This window comes from Lonchura striata, chromosome 8 (assembly GCF_050655825.1).
Source record: "Lonchura striata isolate lonStrDom1 chromosome 8, ASM5065582v1, whole genome shotgun sequence".
In the NCBI taxonomy this organism is placed as follows: Eukaryota; Metazoa; Chordata; class Aves; order Passeriformes; family Estrildidae; genus Lonchura; species Lonchura striata.
The window spans coordinates 1,863,638-1,877,950 of NC_140710.1; the positions used below are offsets into that span (position 1 = coordinate 1,863,638).

The 14,313-nt window shown below is 47.2% G+C and overlaps 1 protein-coding gene across 3 annotated transcripts in view; it reads right to left on the reverse strand.

The window, feature by feature from the left end:
• Positions 1 to 14,313, reverse strand: part of DNAJC6 (DnaJ heat shock protein family (Hsp40) member C6) — a 44,514-nt gene that overhangs the window by 8,028 nt on the left and 22,173 nt on the right. For all 3 annotated transcript variants that reach the window (XM_077785309.2, XM_085586108.1, XM_021535576.4), the window contains 13 exons: positions 13,836 to 13,986; positions 13,043 to 13,092; positions 12,798 to 12,946; positions 9,277 to 9,399; positions 7,217 to 7,350; positions 6,179 to 6,373; positions 5,061 to 5,178; positions 4,447 to 4,526; positions 4,082 to 4,275; positions 3,908 to 3,988; positions 2,827 to 3,297; positions 1,042 to 1,194; positions 246 to 314 (listed from right to left, as the gene is read on the reverse strand). In XM_077785309.2, the coding sequence (XP_077641435.2) occupies positions 246 to 314; positions 1,042 to 1,194; positions 2,827 to 3,297; positions 3,908 to 3,988; positions 4,082 to 4,275; positions 4,447 to 4,526; positions 5,061 to 5,178; positions 6,179 to 6,373; positions 7,217 to 7,350; positions 9,277 to 9,399; positions 12,798 to 12,946; positions 13,043 to 13,092; positions 13,836 to 13,986 (1,968 nt within the window). The remainder of the gene's footprint in view (positions 1 to 245; positions 315 to 1,041; positions 1,195 to 2,826; positions 3,298 to 3,907; positions 3,989 to 4,081; positions 4,276 to 4,446; positions 4,527 to 5,060; positions 5,179 to 6,178; positions 6,374 to 7,216; positions 7,351 to 9,276; positions 9,400 to 12,797; positions 12,947 to 13,042; positions 13,093 to 13,835; positions 13,987 to 14,313) is intronic.

Consider the following 14,313-nt stretch of genomic DNA (forward strand, 5'->3'; position numbering starts at 1 on the left):
CCCAGGTTTTTCCCATGGCTCTACGTGGGATGAAACAATCCCTGGACAGCCTCACCTCACCTGTCCTGCTCTGGGCTCTTGAGGAAACAAACCCAGATTTTTTTTAAATATGGAAATCTTTAGAGAGAACCTGTCCCTTGCAGTCACTGACACCATTTTCCCTTTGCCTCCCTCTTCTCAGAGTTCCCTTAAGGGTGTTTTGGTTTTTTTTCTTTGCTAACCATTCTGAATTTTATCACACATACCTGCTTTGTTGGGCCAGTCCCAACCACTGGAAACATCTGGTTGGATGGAAACAGTTGGGGTGCTTGAAGCTAAAGAGAATGATTGATATCAGTATCTCAAAGCAGTCCAGAAAAACCAGCATAGCCCAGTGCCCACCAGGAGCCACTGGGACTCCACAAAGTCCCAGAACCTCACGTGGGAGCTGACCCTGCCCATGGCAGGGAGCTGGAGCTGGATGATCTTTAAGATCCCCTCCAACTTTCCAGGCACAAACAAATCCATGACCGAATGTGTTTCAGACAGGGTTACACATTTTGGGGTGAGAAGGAGGAAATTAGGGAACTTTTAAACAAAGAGAAGAAAATTCCTTCTCTTCAGTCAAGTTCAACGGTGAATTTGGTTAGGGTCAGTACTGGAGCTAAAGAAAGCTGGTGCCTGCAACTAAAATCACCAAAGGATGTGTGTTTTCTCTAAATATGGCTGTGTTCAGTGCAATTAATGGTAGTTTGCTTCAAAGGAGACCTCATAACCACAGGAATATGTGGGCAGACATTCTTCATGGCCTCTTTTTTATTTATATAAATAGCCTATTAATTAAGTCTAAGACCTGAGCAAAACTCAGCTCATCCTACCACACTCCAAATGCTGAATATACTTTAAGTCCAGGGACAGAAAGCTCTTTCCTGTTTCGTGGGGTTTCTGTGGTTTAGAGACATTTTATGAGAAGCATCACTTCGTACTTAATGGTTCCATTTCTATTTCAAAGCAACATTTTACATTTCTTTAAACACCCTGGAAGAGGCTCCTCTTTCTTACCCATGTGAAAAGGATCACTGTGCACAGTTGGTGAAGGGCTTCTTGTGGCTTGAAGGAAAGGATCCCCAGGGACAGCTGATGAGCCAAGGAAGGAGCCCAGGAGATCTGGACCAGTTTGTTTGGGGCTACTTCCAAAAGGATCAAAGGCAGTGGCTGTAAAAACGTATTTGAGGAAACAAAATCATGAACTTGCAGCAGGAATGTGCTTCAGGGTAAGGGAAAGCTCTGGGGAGAGGAAATCTGATACCTGCAGGTAGCAAAGAGGAGACAGCCCAAAACTGTGGGGGAGCAACTGGAGAGCATCAATATCCCAAATTCTGGGCACCTAAAGAGCCCCAGAGCTTGGCCATGGCAGCAAACTGAGCCCATCTCTCGTTTCCTAAGAGGGGCTGAATTCAGAGCCAGGCAAAGTGAGTGTTAAAGTACTTAGGCACTTCAGGTGGAGTTTTAACTGCCAGTAAAGGGTGGAAGACAGTCTGGAGATTGGAGTTACTGCCCTGGTGCAATTCCTGCCATTCCTCTCAAGATTATTCCAGGCTGGCAAAGGTTATCCACGTTGGGGGTAAAGAGACTTTTGCAAACAGCTTTAGAAAATCTTTAGAAATATCTTTTCTACATCACTTATTACAAAACTCCAGTTCTTCTCAAACTCCATTTTTGATCAATGTGTTCAATCTTCTCTCTTCCATGTAAAACCCCAACAAACTCAACCAAAAGAAACTCCTATGAAGTCACTCAGATTCTTGTCAACAAATTTAAGGTTAAAAGCAACTGAAAGGTACAATCCTTAGAAGTTCTGCTCTGTGGTAATGATGCTACTCATTACTTATGTTACTCAGTCACTACTCTTCACTCATTTCCCAAACTCTTGTCTGTGTTTTCCTGGCTTGGGACAATTGAGCTGTGTGATTCTGGCTCTGCAGAGATCCTAAATCCCTAAATCTTTTCCTGACCTGTTGTTGCACCTCTTGTGTGATGTGTCTGCAAAGCCAGCACGGGTGAGAGCTTTCAGACTGAGCCTACAACAGCCACAGCAAGAGAAACCTTCTCCAAGTACAGGTGACCAATTGCTTCCACTGAAACTTGGATCCTTCTCCTGTCTCTTTGCACTTGCTCTGCTTCATCCTCTCCTCAGCCACACCTGCAGCCTGGTCTTGGAAGAAACAGAAATTCTCTATTTCCTAGTCCAGAATCATTCTCGCAGCTCCTAACCCCTTAAGTTAAAAGAGAAATTTAATTCATATGCTGTAGGTCTATCCAAACCGTCAGAGGAGTTTTTGTAAAACTCATGTGCACTATTGGACACATAATGAGGGCAAAACTGAGGCTCTCCAGTGGCTGCTGGTGTGAGGAGCCTCCAAACCCCAGGTGTGCTCCAGTTTGATTTGGTGAGGATGGACCAGCTTGGAGCAGAGGAGCTGGCTGGGGCCTCTTGGGAAAACCTAGATGGAAAGGAGGTAGCCAAGACCCCCCAGAGGGATCCTCCAAGCCCAAGTCCCTTCACCCAGGGGGGATGCAGTTCATTATATCATCAATTTCATCAAAAGTTCTGTTCTTCATTACAATCTCTGCTGTTTTTGTCTTCTAGAGGTAACACCAAAAAATAGTGATTGTTATTAATATCAAACAATTTAAAGTTTTTGCTCTGTTTCCTTGATACATGAATGTTTCAAAAGCGTTAACTTCCTCAAACACTTATTGCTGCTACATTGATTGTATAATGTGAATTTACTGAGTCATTTAGAGAGTATTGCTATTCTATTTTTTTAATAAAGCCACCATTACCTTCTCCTACCCTCGGGGATGGGGACGGTGACGCCGAAGCTGCCGAGCGCCGCGGGGTCGACTGCACAGATCCAGGTGCCCCCACATGGAAAACCTCCTCAGCAGCAGCAGCAGCAGCTCCAGCTCCAGCTCCAGCTCCAGCAGGGCTCTGGCAGCTCGGCCCTCCGACCCCAAACAAATCATTCAGCAGCTCAGAGTTAGAGGGGGCAGCGCTGGGCTGCGAGGGAAAGCTCTTGCTCATGGGGCTGCCATCCAGGCCCAGCAGGTCCACGTCTTCAGGGGGAGGTGCTGCTGGAGGCTCCTGCTGCTTTTTGCTGTGTTTGGGTGTCCCGTGGGGCTTGTCACCGCTGGCATTACTGTGCTGACTGGAAAGGGACAAGAGTTCGTCATCTGACTGTTCGCTTTCCTCATGCACCAACGCTGCTCGATCCTCTGAGGTGGGGTGAGAGCTACTTTTGTCAGATTTCTGATCTAAATGATGATTGAAAATAAAATTAGGCAGCTGTTAGTTTGGTCATCACAAAGGTCCTGTAAAAATCAGCTTACAAGCAGAACAGAAAGCTGAGAATAGCACAGCAGCATTTGGCTAAAATAATTTTGCTCTTTAAAATAAAAGCTGGCAAATTTCTTCCCCAAAAAGGTTTTGCAGCCCTGGGACAGCTGGGGTCCCCATCCAAGGAGGATGTGGCACTTGGGGACATGGTCAGTGGTGGCTTTGGCAGTGCTGGTGAATGGTGGGACTTGATGACCTTAAAGGTCTTTTCCAACCTAAATGATCCCATGATTCTTTGCCAAGATTAACCTAAATTTTCTCATCAAGGCTTATTTATCTCAAGTTTTAGCACAAAGGAGGCCTCGGGTGAAGGTTCACCCTAGAACTGTGTCAACAATGGTCCCACAGAGCACAGTTTGATGCTGTAGGAAAGGAATTCCCACTCCATGGCAACTCCAGGGTGTGCCCAGCTCTGTGATCTGATGCTACAGTGGGATCCCTCAGCCTCACTCCAGCTCCAGCCAGGGGAGCAGGAGTTGTTTGTGTTCTTTGGAGCTGATTTGGCTCTGAAGACCAAGCCTGGCCTACCTTGCCAGCTGAGAGAGGAGAAGAATGCACTCTGCCCAACATTCCTGATGTTATCCTGGGGGGAATCCGTGGCACCTCTACCTGCAGCACAGAGCACCAGAGAGGTGGAATGAAACAAAACCCAGCTCAGCATGAAGAAATCATGGGAATGGAACAAATCCATGCAGCCCTTACCTGCCAAAGCAAGAGTGTCCTGGTGCTCCTGGTGGGAGGAGAAGAGAATGGAGGGATTGATGTCTTTTGTCGTGAAGTTCTCCCATGGGGGAGTTAATTCAGTTTGTCTGTCTGCAGACTGAATTTCTATGTCCAGTATAACATGAAAGAGCTGAGGATATTTGTCTGGAGAGTCACAGGCATCCAGCTCAGGCCTAAAGGGGACAAGAGTGGTCCACTTGAAAAGGGAAGAATATTTCTGGAAAGCTATAAAAAGGCTTTCAGTACATTCAGGCTTTAAATATTTCCTCTGTGACTGTTCTCCCTCAGCCTTCATCAGGCTTTTATGCATCAGGTTTGATTAATGTTCAGCTTCAAACACTCACTTGGTGAACTTGAGAGTGGTTGTTCCCAGGGCTATGAATCCAGTATGAAATTGAATTTGGAATATTTGTGTGTTGGTCATCTGAAAAGAAAAAAAAAAGCAGAGACTGAACAAGGGCTTAAATACAGGAGTTAGTTAAGTCTACCCTAATCTTAGCTGCTGCATAACTGAATTAATTCTGCTTGTTCTACAGGCAATATTTCATTCTCAATATTCCCAAATATTCCAAATATTTCCAACTGCCTTCAACCCTGCTGCTGCAGCCTCCATACAGCAGAAAACCTTCAGGAACAGGCCTTCTTTCCCTGCTTCTCTCTATTTCTGGGGTCTGCTTATCAGTTTTGCAATTAAATGAAGCTGTTCCCACTGAATACATTGGAGCAACAGGCTTGTGTCCCAAAAAATATAAAACCACTTCACTTGGAGTAGAGGCCTCAAGGAAGCATCATCTACACAGCAAAGGGCACCAACAATGAGTGGAGAGGAGGAAAATACTCACTGCCCACTCTGCAGTTTGAATATTCAAGTTTTAAATACATCCTCAAGGAAACTATATAGATTCCATTTTAGCCAGCTCTTAGTTCCCCACGCAAGAGAAGTGAAACCAGCTCCTACTTTGGCTTGGAGGCGTCCCCCGATGGTCGATCTCATGTGGTAGACAGAGACAACAACATCTCCATGGACAGTGGCTCCCAGTGGGATCAGCACCTTCCCTTCCTGCACACGGTATTCTCTTGGAGGGGAAGAAAAGCCAGGATTAAGCTCCCTTCCGCCATGTGTCCACATCAAAGCTCTCACCTCCTTCAGGCCAAGCAAGGAGGAGCATTCAGTGTTCTGCTTGGTTAGAACAAAATTATTCCACGGGGGAAACCAACAGAGCACTGGATTATCTCTGGGCAGGTATCCCACTTCCTGCCAACCTCAGATCCTGATGTCTGTGCAGTTATCCCATCCCTGCCAACTTCAGATCCTGATGTCTGTGGTTATCCCATCCCTACCAACCTCAGGTCCTGATGTCTGTGGTTATCCCATCCCTGCCAACCTCAGGTCCTGATGTCTGTGGTTATCCCATCCCTACCAACCTCAAATCCTGATGTCTGTGGTTATCCCATCCCTACCAACCTCAGATCCTGATGTCTGTGGTTATCCCATCCCTACCAACCTCAGATCCTGATGCCTGTGGTTATCCCACTTCCTGCCAACCTCAGGTCCTGATGTCTGTGATTATTCCATCCCTACCAACCTCAGTTCCTGATGCCTGTGCAGTTATCCCACCCCTGCCAAACACAGATCCTGATGTCTGTGGCTGTCCCATCCCTGCCAACCTCAGATCCTGATTTCTGTGATTATGCCACTTCCTGCCAACCTCAGATCCTGATGCCTGTGGTTATCCCATCCCTACCAACCTCAGATCCTGAGTTTTGTGATTATCCCACCCCTGCCAACCTCAGATCCTGATGCCTGTGCAGTTATCCCACCCCTGCCAACCTCAGATCCTGATGCCTGTGCAGTTATCCCACCCCTGCCAACCTCAGATCCTGATGCCTGTGCAGTTGTCCCATTCCTGCTAACCTCAGACTCCCTCTGGCCATTTATTTCAACCTCAGGCACTAACTCTCAGTGAATATCCTCATTTATCAGCAGCCAGGCAATGACTGCAGCTCAGATAACCCCCAGCAAAGTGGAAGTGGCTGCATGCAGCTCCAGAGGGAGGCAGGGCTCCCAGAACTCACTTCATCCTCTCATACTCCTGGGAAGTGGTGAGGATCCTGGTCTCTCCGCTGAGGATGTCGCAGAAGGGCCGGCAGCCGTTGCGCTGCTTGTTGAAGCAGGGGACGGGGCTGAGGGTGACTGACTTGATCGTGAGTGGTTTGCAGTGGGGGATGACAGGTTTGTCTGCTATTAGGTCACAAATGTACCCTATGTACCTGCAGCAGAGAAAACCAGGGCTGAAATCTCCGTTTCTTTCATTTCACGCTCAAAATCTGCCTCAAAATCCAGCAGCAGTGCCATTCTTTCAGAGGCCCAGGGCTGGAGTTTCCATGTGCTCCAACATCCTTGCAGCTGGCACAGAACTGCACTTGGATGCTGTTTATGTGAGGATGCAGCTGGCACAGAACTGCACTTGGATGCTGTTTTTGTGAGGATGCAGCTGGCACAGAACTGCACTTGCAGTGCTGTTTCTGTGACCCAGAACTGCACTTGCAGTGCTGTTTCTGTGAGGATGCAGCTGGCACAGAACTGCACTTGGATGCTGTTTCTGTGACCCAGAACTGCACTTGGATGCTGTTTCTGTGACCCAGAACTGCACTTGCAGTGCTGTTTCTCTGAGGATGCAGCTGGCACATGAGAGGGATTCTCCAGGACCCTGTTAACCACAGGTTCAGCATAGGGTGGTTGGGTTGGAAGGACCTTTAGCAGTGATCTAATCCCACCCTCTGCAATGAGCAGAGACATCTCAAATAACAGAATAATTCAGGTTGGAAGATCTGAAGGTCACTTGCTCTCTGCTCAGAGCAGGAGCAGCTTCACAGCTCTATCTCAGAACTTGGTTTTGTGCTGGGGGTGAGACCCCAGCAGGAATCTCCAAGGAAAGAATTCCCACAGCTGCTCTGGGCAAGCTCTTCCAGCACCTGATCCCCTCTCAGTTCTGAGGAACACTGTGGGATCTCACCCTGGCTGAGCCATGGGGCCAAAGCACACGTGCCAGGTCTTTGGGCAGCTCTGAGCTGGAGGAGTGGAGCTCACAGTGCTGAGCCAGGGTACTGTACCTCCTGTGAGATGGCCACAGTATAATTCCAGGTCTCTTTGTGTTCAGCAGCTGCACAGCAGGGCCAGGATGGGAGAAGAGGTGACAGAAACAGAACATTGCACTGACCAGAACTGCTGAGGCTGCACGGCCGTCCTGGCAAGGAAAGGGGCAGAGAAGAAAAACTGTGAGTATCTGAGAGATCCTTTAAATTCCAGCTCTCCACTCCTCCTGAAATCACAAAATATAATTTATCCAGAAAGACTAGGGTTGAGACCACAAGGTGATGAGTTATTATGAGGTATTTTGGGTTCTGTGTCATTTGTTCAACACCCAGGACTTCAGTGAACAATCCAAACTAAGATAAAACCCAGGGAGAAGCCAAAGCTGAGGGTGGTTTACACTTGTTTGAAAAGCCCACAAGAGCATTTTGGCTGCAAATGTTGGTGTTTCATGGCTGCTCCCCAGCTGTAATTCTATAATTATTTCAAACATAGGCCTGGGAGTGACCACAGGGGTCAGATTGCACCCATCCTACAGCTGCAGGCAGTCCTCTAATAGAAATTTATCCTGGAAAAGGATAAACAAACAAAAAATCCAGCCCTGGGCTCCCTCACCCAAACACCTTCTCAGCTCTGAGCTTACAGATTGCTCCTGATGGGATTTTTTAAGGTGATTCTGGGGGAAAGTTTGCTGAGTCACATTGATCAAAAATGTTGGAAGAGCAGGAGAAAATTAATGTATTCCCAGTGCCCTGGGTTCCTGATATACACCTTCCACTATTCCAGATTGCTTCAAACCCCTTTGAACACCTCCAGGGATGGGGAATCCACAACTCCTCAAAGGCCTCACCACTCTTGCTCCTTGCAATTGGTTTTTTCAGGCCCCCTTTAGTCATTCCAGCCGTTTTCTGTAGGATTTTCTGTACTAGAGCTGATCCTGACCCCAAGAACCTGCTGACATGAACAGGCTGTTTGCTTTTTTCAAGTTTAGCCCCTGTCAGTTGTTTCTGGCAAGATCTCTCAGGTTCATATAAACTAAGTGGGTTTCTGCAGCCTTGTTAGAAAGTATTGGAAAGGACTCCTTGTCTTTTATCACGTTATCCTGATATCCATTGCCCAAAGGACAGGAAAGGAATTGGATTTTCGAGTTGGATTTCCAGGGTTGGAGGCATCAAGTGCATCTTTCTCTCTGTTTGAAGGGAATTTACATCCTGGAGCTGCTGGCTGTGCTGTGAGAGGCAGAAATGCCAGGCTCACATGGGAACCCTGTGCAATTTGGGATCAGTCATTTCCTCCACTCCTCCCAGTTTCTGCTGATCAGGGCTGACAGCCTCCTGGTTTAATTTAGGCTCCAAGAGCAGAGCAAAACTCTGCTTTTGGGCATTGCTGTCAACAGGAAAGGTTGGATGGAGTAAATTAGGAGTGATCAGGATCACACCACCCTCACACAGCACAGCATTGCCCAGTGCTGAATAATCCCTCTGGGGGTTTCCTTCAGCCAGGCCTGACCTCTCCTGATGGCAGGAGGCTTCAACAGTCTCCATTTCACAGCTCGACAGAATTCCCAGCTCTCTGTTTTCTGCCCAATTTCAGCCCCCTTCACTCCAAAGGCTGCATTTTCTCCTGTGACTGCTTGGATTAAAATGCAAATCACAGAATCACAGAATGGTCTGTGCTGGGAAGAACCTTAAAGCCCATCCAGTGCACCCCCTGCTATAGGCAGGGACCCCTCCCACTGTCCCAGACTGCTCCAACCCCATCCAGCCTGGCCTTGGGCACTGCCAGGGATCCAGGGGGAGCCACAGCTGCTCTGGGCAGCCTGGCTAAGTCACAGCAAGCTGACAGCTTTGGGTGAAATTCAAACCTTTCTCCTGGAGCATGATTTTGACCTCTCTTGCTTTGCATTCCTGCTTCTCATTCAGTGACCCTCTTCCAGCTGAGCTTTGGGTGATGATGTCCCTTCCTCTGGGTCAATGCCATGCCATCCCATCCCTCCTGTTTCAGGAATTGTCCCCATCCTGGCACACAGCCTCCAGACACTCCATGAGCAGCTGTTGCTGGCTGCTGTGGGTGCACTCACCATGCAGTGGATGACACAGACGTTTTTGGGGTTCTGCTGCAGCCAGTTGTGCATGTTCTTGCAGACAGCGTAGAGGTTGTGCAGGCTGGGCGCCTGCCGGACGGGCCAGCTGCACTCAGACACCTGCAGGGATGGCACCACCACAAAAACAGCTTTGTGGGAGCACCAAACAAGCCCAGCTCTACTAAATCTCCCTGCCAAGACACCTACTTGTCCTTTACAACCCGGAGTTATGTGCTGGAATCCTACTCCACCTCTCCTCGTGCGTAACTCCACGCCGTGCCTCCCATGAGTTATGAGGAGGCAGACAAAAAAGCCTTCTCAATGAGATGACATTGGGCTGATGTGTTGTTCCTGACTGCACGTTTTTCAAAATTTACATTTCACATCAGCTTATCTGGAGGGGCTCTTTTAAAATGCTCCAGTCTCGCCTCAATTTCTAAAGCTTTTGTACAATGTGTCCCTAAAAACTGCTCTGATTTGCACAGGGCACTGAGCAGTTGTTGTTCTGAATCCTTCCCTGGCACAGCATTTCCAAACCCTATGTGACAGATATTAAACTGATGAAAGGGAAAGTTCTGTTAAAAAAAAGTAATCCTATCTAAGTATGTTAATGTATGAGCCAGAAAATGAATGGCTCCTTAGAGCTGAAACCCCATAAATCTCAAAGAATGTCTGGTTCCTACTCCTCTGTGCTGGTTCTGAGTCAGTCCTTGCAGTCCCAAGCAGCACATCAAATAGCCCTCAACAGACATCTCCCTTTCATCTGGTTTTAATTGAAATATCTTTTTTTAAAAAAGGCATTTCTGGCCAGAAGAAATTTAAAGGAAGAATGTCCCGAGGCTTGTCCTCAGCTGAAGAATTGGTTCTGTCTCTCTCTCAGCTGACATTTGGCTGCTGCTCAATGGGAACGGGGAAGGAAGGAGATGATTTGCCCAGATGTTCTTAGACAGCCACATGATCCCCAGAACTGTTTCATCTCTAAGAGGAAGGAAATGCTCCAGGTTTTATAAAACTTGTACTTCAGGTTCTGTCTGACACCTGCACAACATCTTGGAGCAGAAACAGGCACCCAGATTCCAACCAGAGCCCTGCCAGGCTGTGCCACATCCAACAAGGATCCCAAAGGCTCCCGTGGGATGCAGGGCCAGACCAAGATGGCAAATTCCATTTTTGTCTCACAGCAAGTTAGATATTTATCTGATAGCATTTTAGGTCTCTGAAAGTTTTGTTCTCCAGAATATCCAAATATGGCTTTGTGTTGTAGAAGCCACTGAACAGATCAAGCAGTGCTCAAAGTTTGGAGAACAGGGAGTGACCATTCCCAATTTGTCCTCTTCACCTTCTCCTGTCTCCAGAGTTTGTTTAATTCCTTCTGTTGTATGTCCTTGATTTTTCCTGTTAGAATTCCTACAGTGACCCTTCCACTGACAATCCTCAGAGCAGACCTCCCTGCCAAGCATCTGGAAAAGCCATTATCACTTCTCTAGTAAATAATACACATTTCCCACCAGTCCATAATTACATATTTACATTGCCTCTAATTACACATCTGCCTGATGGTTTGCAATTAGGAAATTAAATGTGTGCTTGGTGTTTCTATCAAACAGAACCTCACCAGCACTCAGCACAGACAACCCTGGGGAAAAGCAACTGGAATTCTCCAGCTCTGGGAATAAGCACTCGGCATTTGTTTGATTTTAATAGCAGGGCAGCAACTGCCAGGAACGTGACCCATGAGGGTCTTTGAGGCTTGGGTTTGTTTCATGTTAGATTTGAGTTCTGTGGTTTGAAACTGCTCTCCTCCCCTCCTGGGGACACAGAGGGGACAATGGAGCACAGCCAGGTCTCTGTCAGTGTCACGCTTCGGGTGGGGTGGAGGGGACCTTAAAGATCATCTTGTTCACACCCTGCTGCCTTCCACTATCCCAGGGTGCTCCCAGCTCTGTCCTTGGACACTTCCAGGTTTGGGGAAAACCTTTCCCAGTGCCTGACCACCCTCGCAGTGCCCTCTCCTCCTCGGCAGGCTGGGCACCTGGGGCTTGCTGACCCACTCAGCCACTCCTAAGGTAGGACACAAATTCACCTCCCTCCTGTGCCACCACGCAGCACAGTGACCCACTTGGATCTTAGGAGCAGAAAGTTTTAAAGAAAGCAGGAACTGAAAAGCTTTTCCTGTGTGTATCTCAGTGCAGCTCAGCTGACATCCTCATCCCAGCAGAAAACTCACTGGGGTTTCACCTCCTTGAGAGCCCTTTAGTATTTTCTGCAAGATATATAAAGCTAAGCCTGGTAATTATTTCATGTATTGTGTTGTTCACATTTCTTTCTCATGAAAAATACTTGGAATCAGGACTTCCCAGCCCATAAGCTGAAAACACAATATTTTATTAAAAGATCATTTTATTTTCTTCCTGTGTGAGTCAAGGCAATGCTTCCAAAGCACTGAGCTGTCCTTTGAGAGTGACATTAAAAGTCAGTTTGGGATAATTCCAGGGATTCGGGAATTATTGCCTGCTCACACAGCAATAGATCTTTAATGCTGGGCTTCCAGAAGTAAATAAATTTTTCTCCACCCACAAACAGCATCAGTGATGCACCAAAATCAATCAAGAGTGAAGATTCTGAGCTCTTAATATCTCTTAATTAGTCTTCCCTGTTCATTTACTCATATTTAAAGTCTGGTTACTGATGGCCACAGAGAAATTTGCTTCAAGTGTCAGTGAGTGGTTTCTGGTGAACAAAATTACTGAAGATAAATTCAGCTACACCTCAAATTAAAACTAATTTAGGCTTAAATTAGATTCATTTACCCTGACTGAGAGTTAAGCCTGGCAACTGCTGCTGCCTTTTGGGTTGAAGGCATCAAAAAGTTAGAAATTTTTAAAAAACCACAACACCAAAACACAGCACTCCCTTGTGGGAGATGGAAAGAACAGGAAGTTTTCAGGAAGATTAAATCTAATCTTGCATTTCAGCAGCAGCATTTCATAGAGATTTCCTCTAAAAGCCATTAATGAAGCAGAGCCTCTCAGTGCTCCCTGATGCTGCTCTGGTTTTAGAGAGGGAAACTGGGCCAGGCAGTGCAGGTGGCTTTTTAAAGTCACAAGAGCCAAAATGCCCCTCAGATCCCGTTTCCATCCTGAACTTTGCCTGCATGATTAAAACCCAACTGCAAGAAAATCATCTCCCTCCTTCTATTGGTAATTTCTTCCAAAGGCTTTTCATTTTATTCTTTCCCTGCAGCAGCTCCAACACTGTAGGAGCAGCTGTAAAACCCTGGTTTATTCTTTATTTCCCTGCAGCCCCTCCATGCAATGCCTTTCACTCTCTCAGGCTCCTCACATCAACATTATCCCTGAATTTTCCAGCTCTTTCATCCCTGTGCTCCCAGCTAAAACTCCCCAACCCACCCCAGCAGCTTAAAAACACCTCTAACTCCTAAATTCCCTTAAATTCTGGATACAACAGAAGCTGCTGCCCCTTTCCCTGAGGAATTTGCCCCTGTGGAAGGCACTCACCCTGTTGTGGAACTTGGCACTGCGATAATATTTGGGTGACAAGTTGAACACGGTGTAGTGGTCGGGGTGCCTGGAGTCCAGGAACGTCCTGACATCCTCAATGTGGTTCCTGAAGCCCAGCTCCACGCCCTCAGCAGGAAAAGACATCACTGGCAAGGCAAGGAGAGGCCAGGATCAGTGGGGATGGAGGGAATTCTGGGGTTTGGGGTGTTGCAGGTTGTGTTTCTCCACAGAGCAGTGCTTACCTATGATCCTTGAGGTAATGTAGGAAATGTCCAGCTCTCCCTTGGTGTAACTAAGAGACAAAGCAAGGGACAGAATTTAGGCACTTCAGCAGCACATTAGGAGTGTTTGCCCAGAAAAATCGACTTATCACACAAGGAAAAACCATCTTAAAATTAATTCTTGAGAGGCAGACAGTGACCCAGCCTCCCTGTCTCCACATGCAATTAACTGAATACAAAACCTGCAAGAAAGGTCCCTTTTCCCTTTTGTCATTAATTTTTAGTGCCAGTTTCCAGGAGAAATCTCCAGCAGCTTGCACTTTGTAGATCCTCAAACCCTCCGGGGTCTTGCATTAAATTTCCTTAATTTCTTGTAGCCCCTGGTCCCTTGGAGGGGGACAACACCAGGAGAGTCCCCAAAGCAAAGTCACCTCAGCCTGTCTTCCTTTCCAAGATAGATTTAGGGATGGCAACATCAGCAAGCACAGCAGAGATAAAATCAACAGTCAACACCAATGAATAAATAAATATTCAAGTGGTGGTTCACTGGAAGGATCCTACAGGGAATCCTCCAGGAACTGGAGACCAGGTGCTCCACTTTCACAGGCATTGCCCAGATTTCACGATGCTGATGCTCACTATGAAGCTTACATGGTTTTACTTGGGTTTTCCTTGAGGCCAAACCCCAATTATGTGACAGAACTGAAGAAATTATTTGGGATTTTCCCTTCCTTCCTCAATCCCTGTGAGCTGTGCCGTGCTTGTTCAGTGGGACCAGCAGCTCCTGGTTTTTCCTGCTTCAGGTGCACTGTACCTGGCCACAGACTGCATGACCTTGGAGGAGGTGTCCTTCAGGGTGTCCTTCAGGTTGTCCTTCAGGTTGCTGAAGAGCCTCCCTGCTCCTCCCTTCACCATGTCCAGCAGGCCTCCCCCATAGCTGGACTCCATGTCTGGTGACGAGGCACCTTCAACACAACAAATCCAACAATTACCACACAAAAAAACCAACAATTAACACAAAAAAACCCAACAATTACCATACAACAAAACCAAAGCCACTATCACTGGTTTGGAACAAACCACAACAACCCCTTTGCTCCACACCAAACACGTCCCCATGAGCTGCTGTGTGCCAGGCATGAGGAAAAATGGTTTTCCTCCTCCAAGGGATGAGGGATGGCTCCTTCCTGCCAGCTGGGCTCAGAGCTCTCAGCACTGTGTGTAGGTTGAGTGTTCAGTCTCAGCACACTGAGGACAACAGGGTAAAAAATCTAAACTGAGGCTTGGAACTG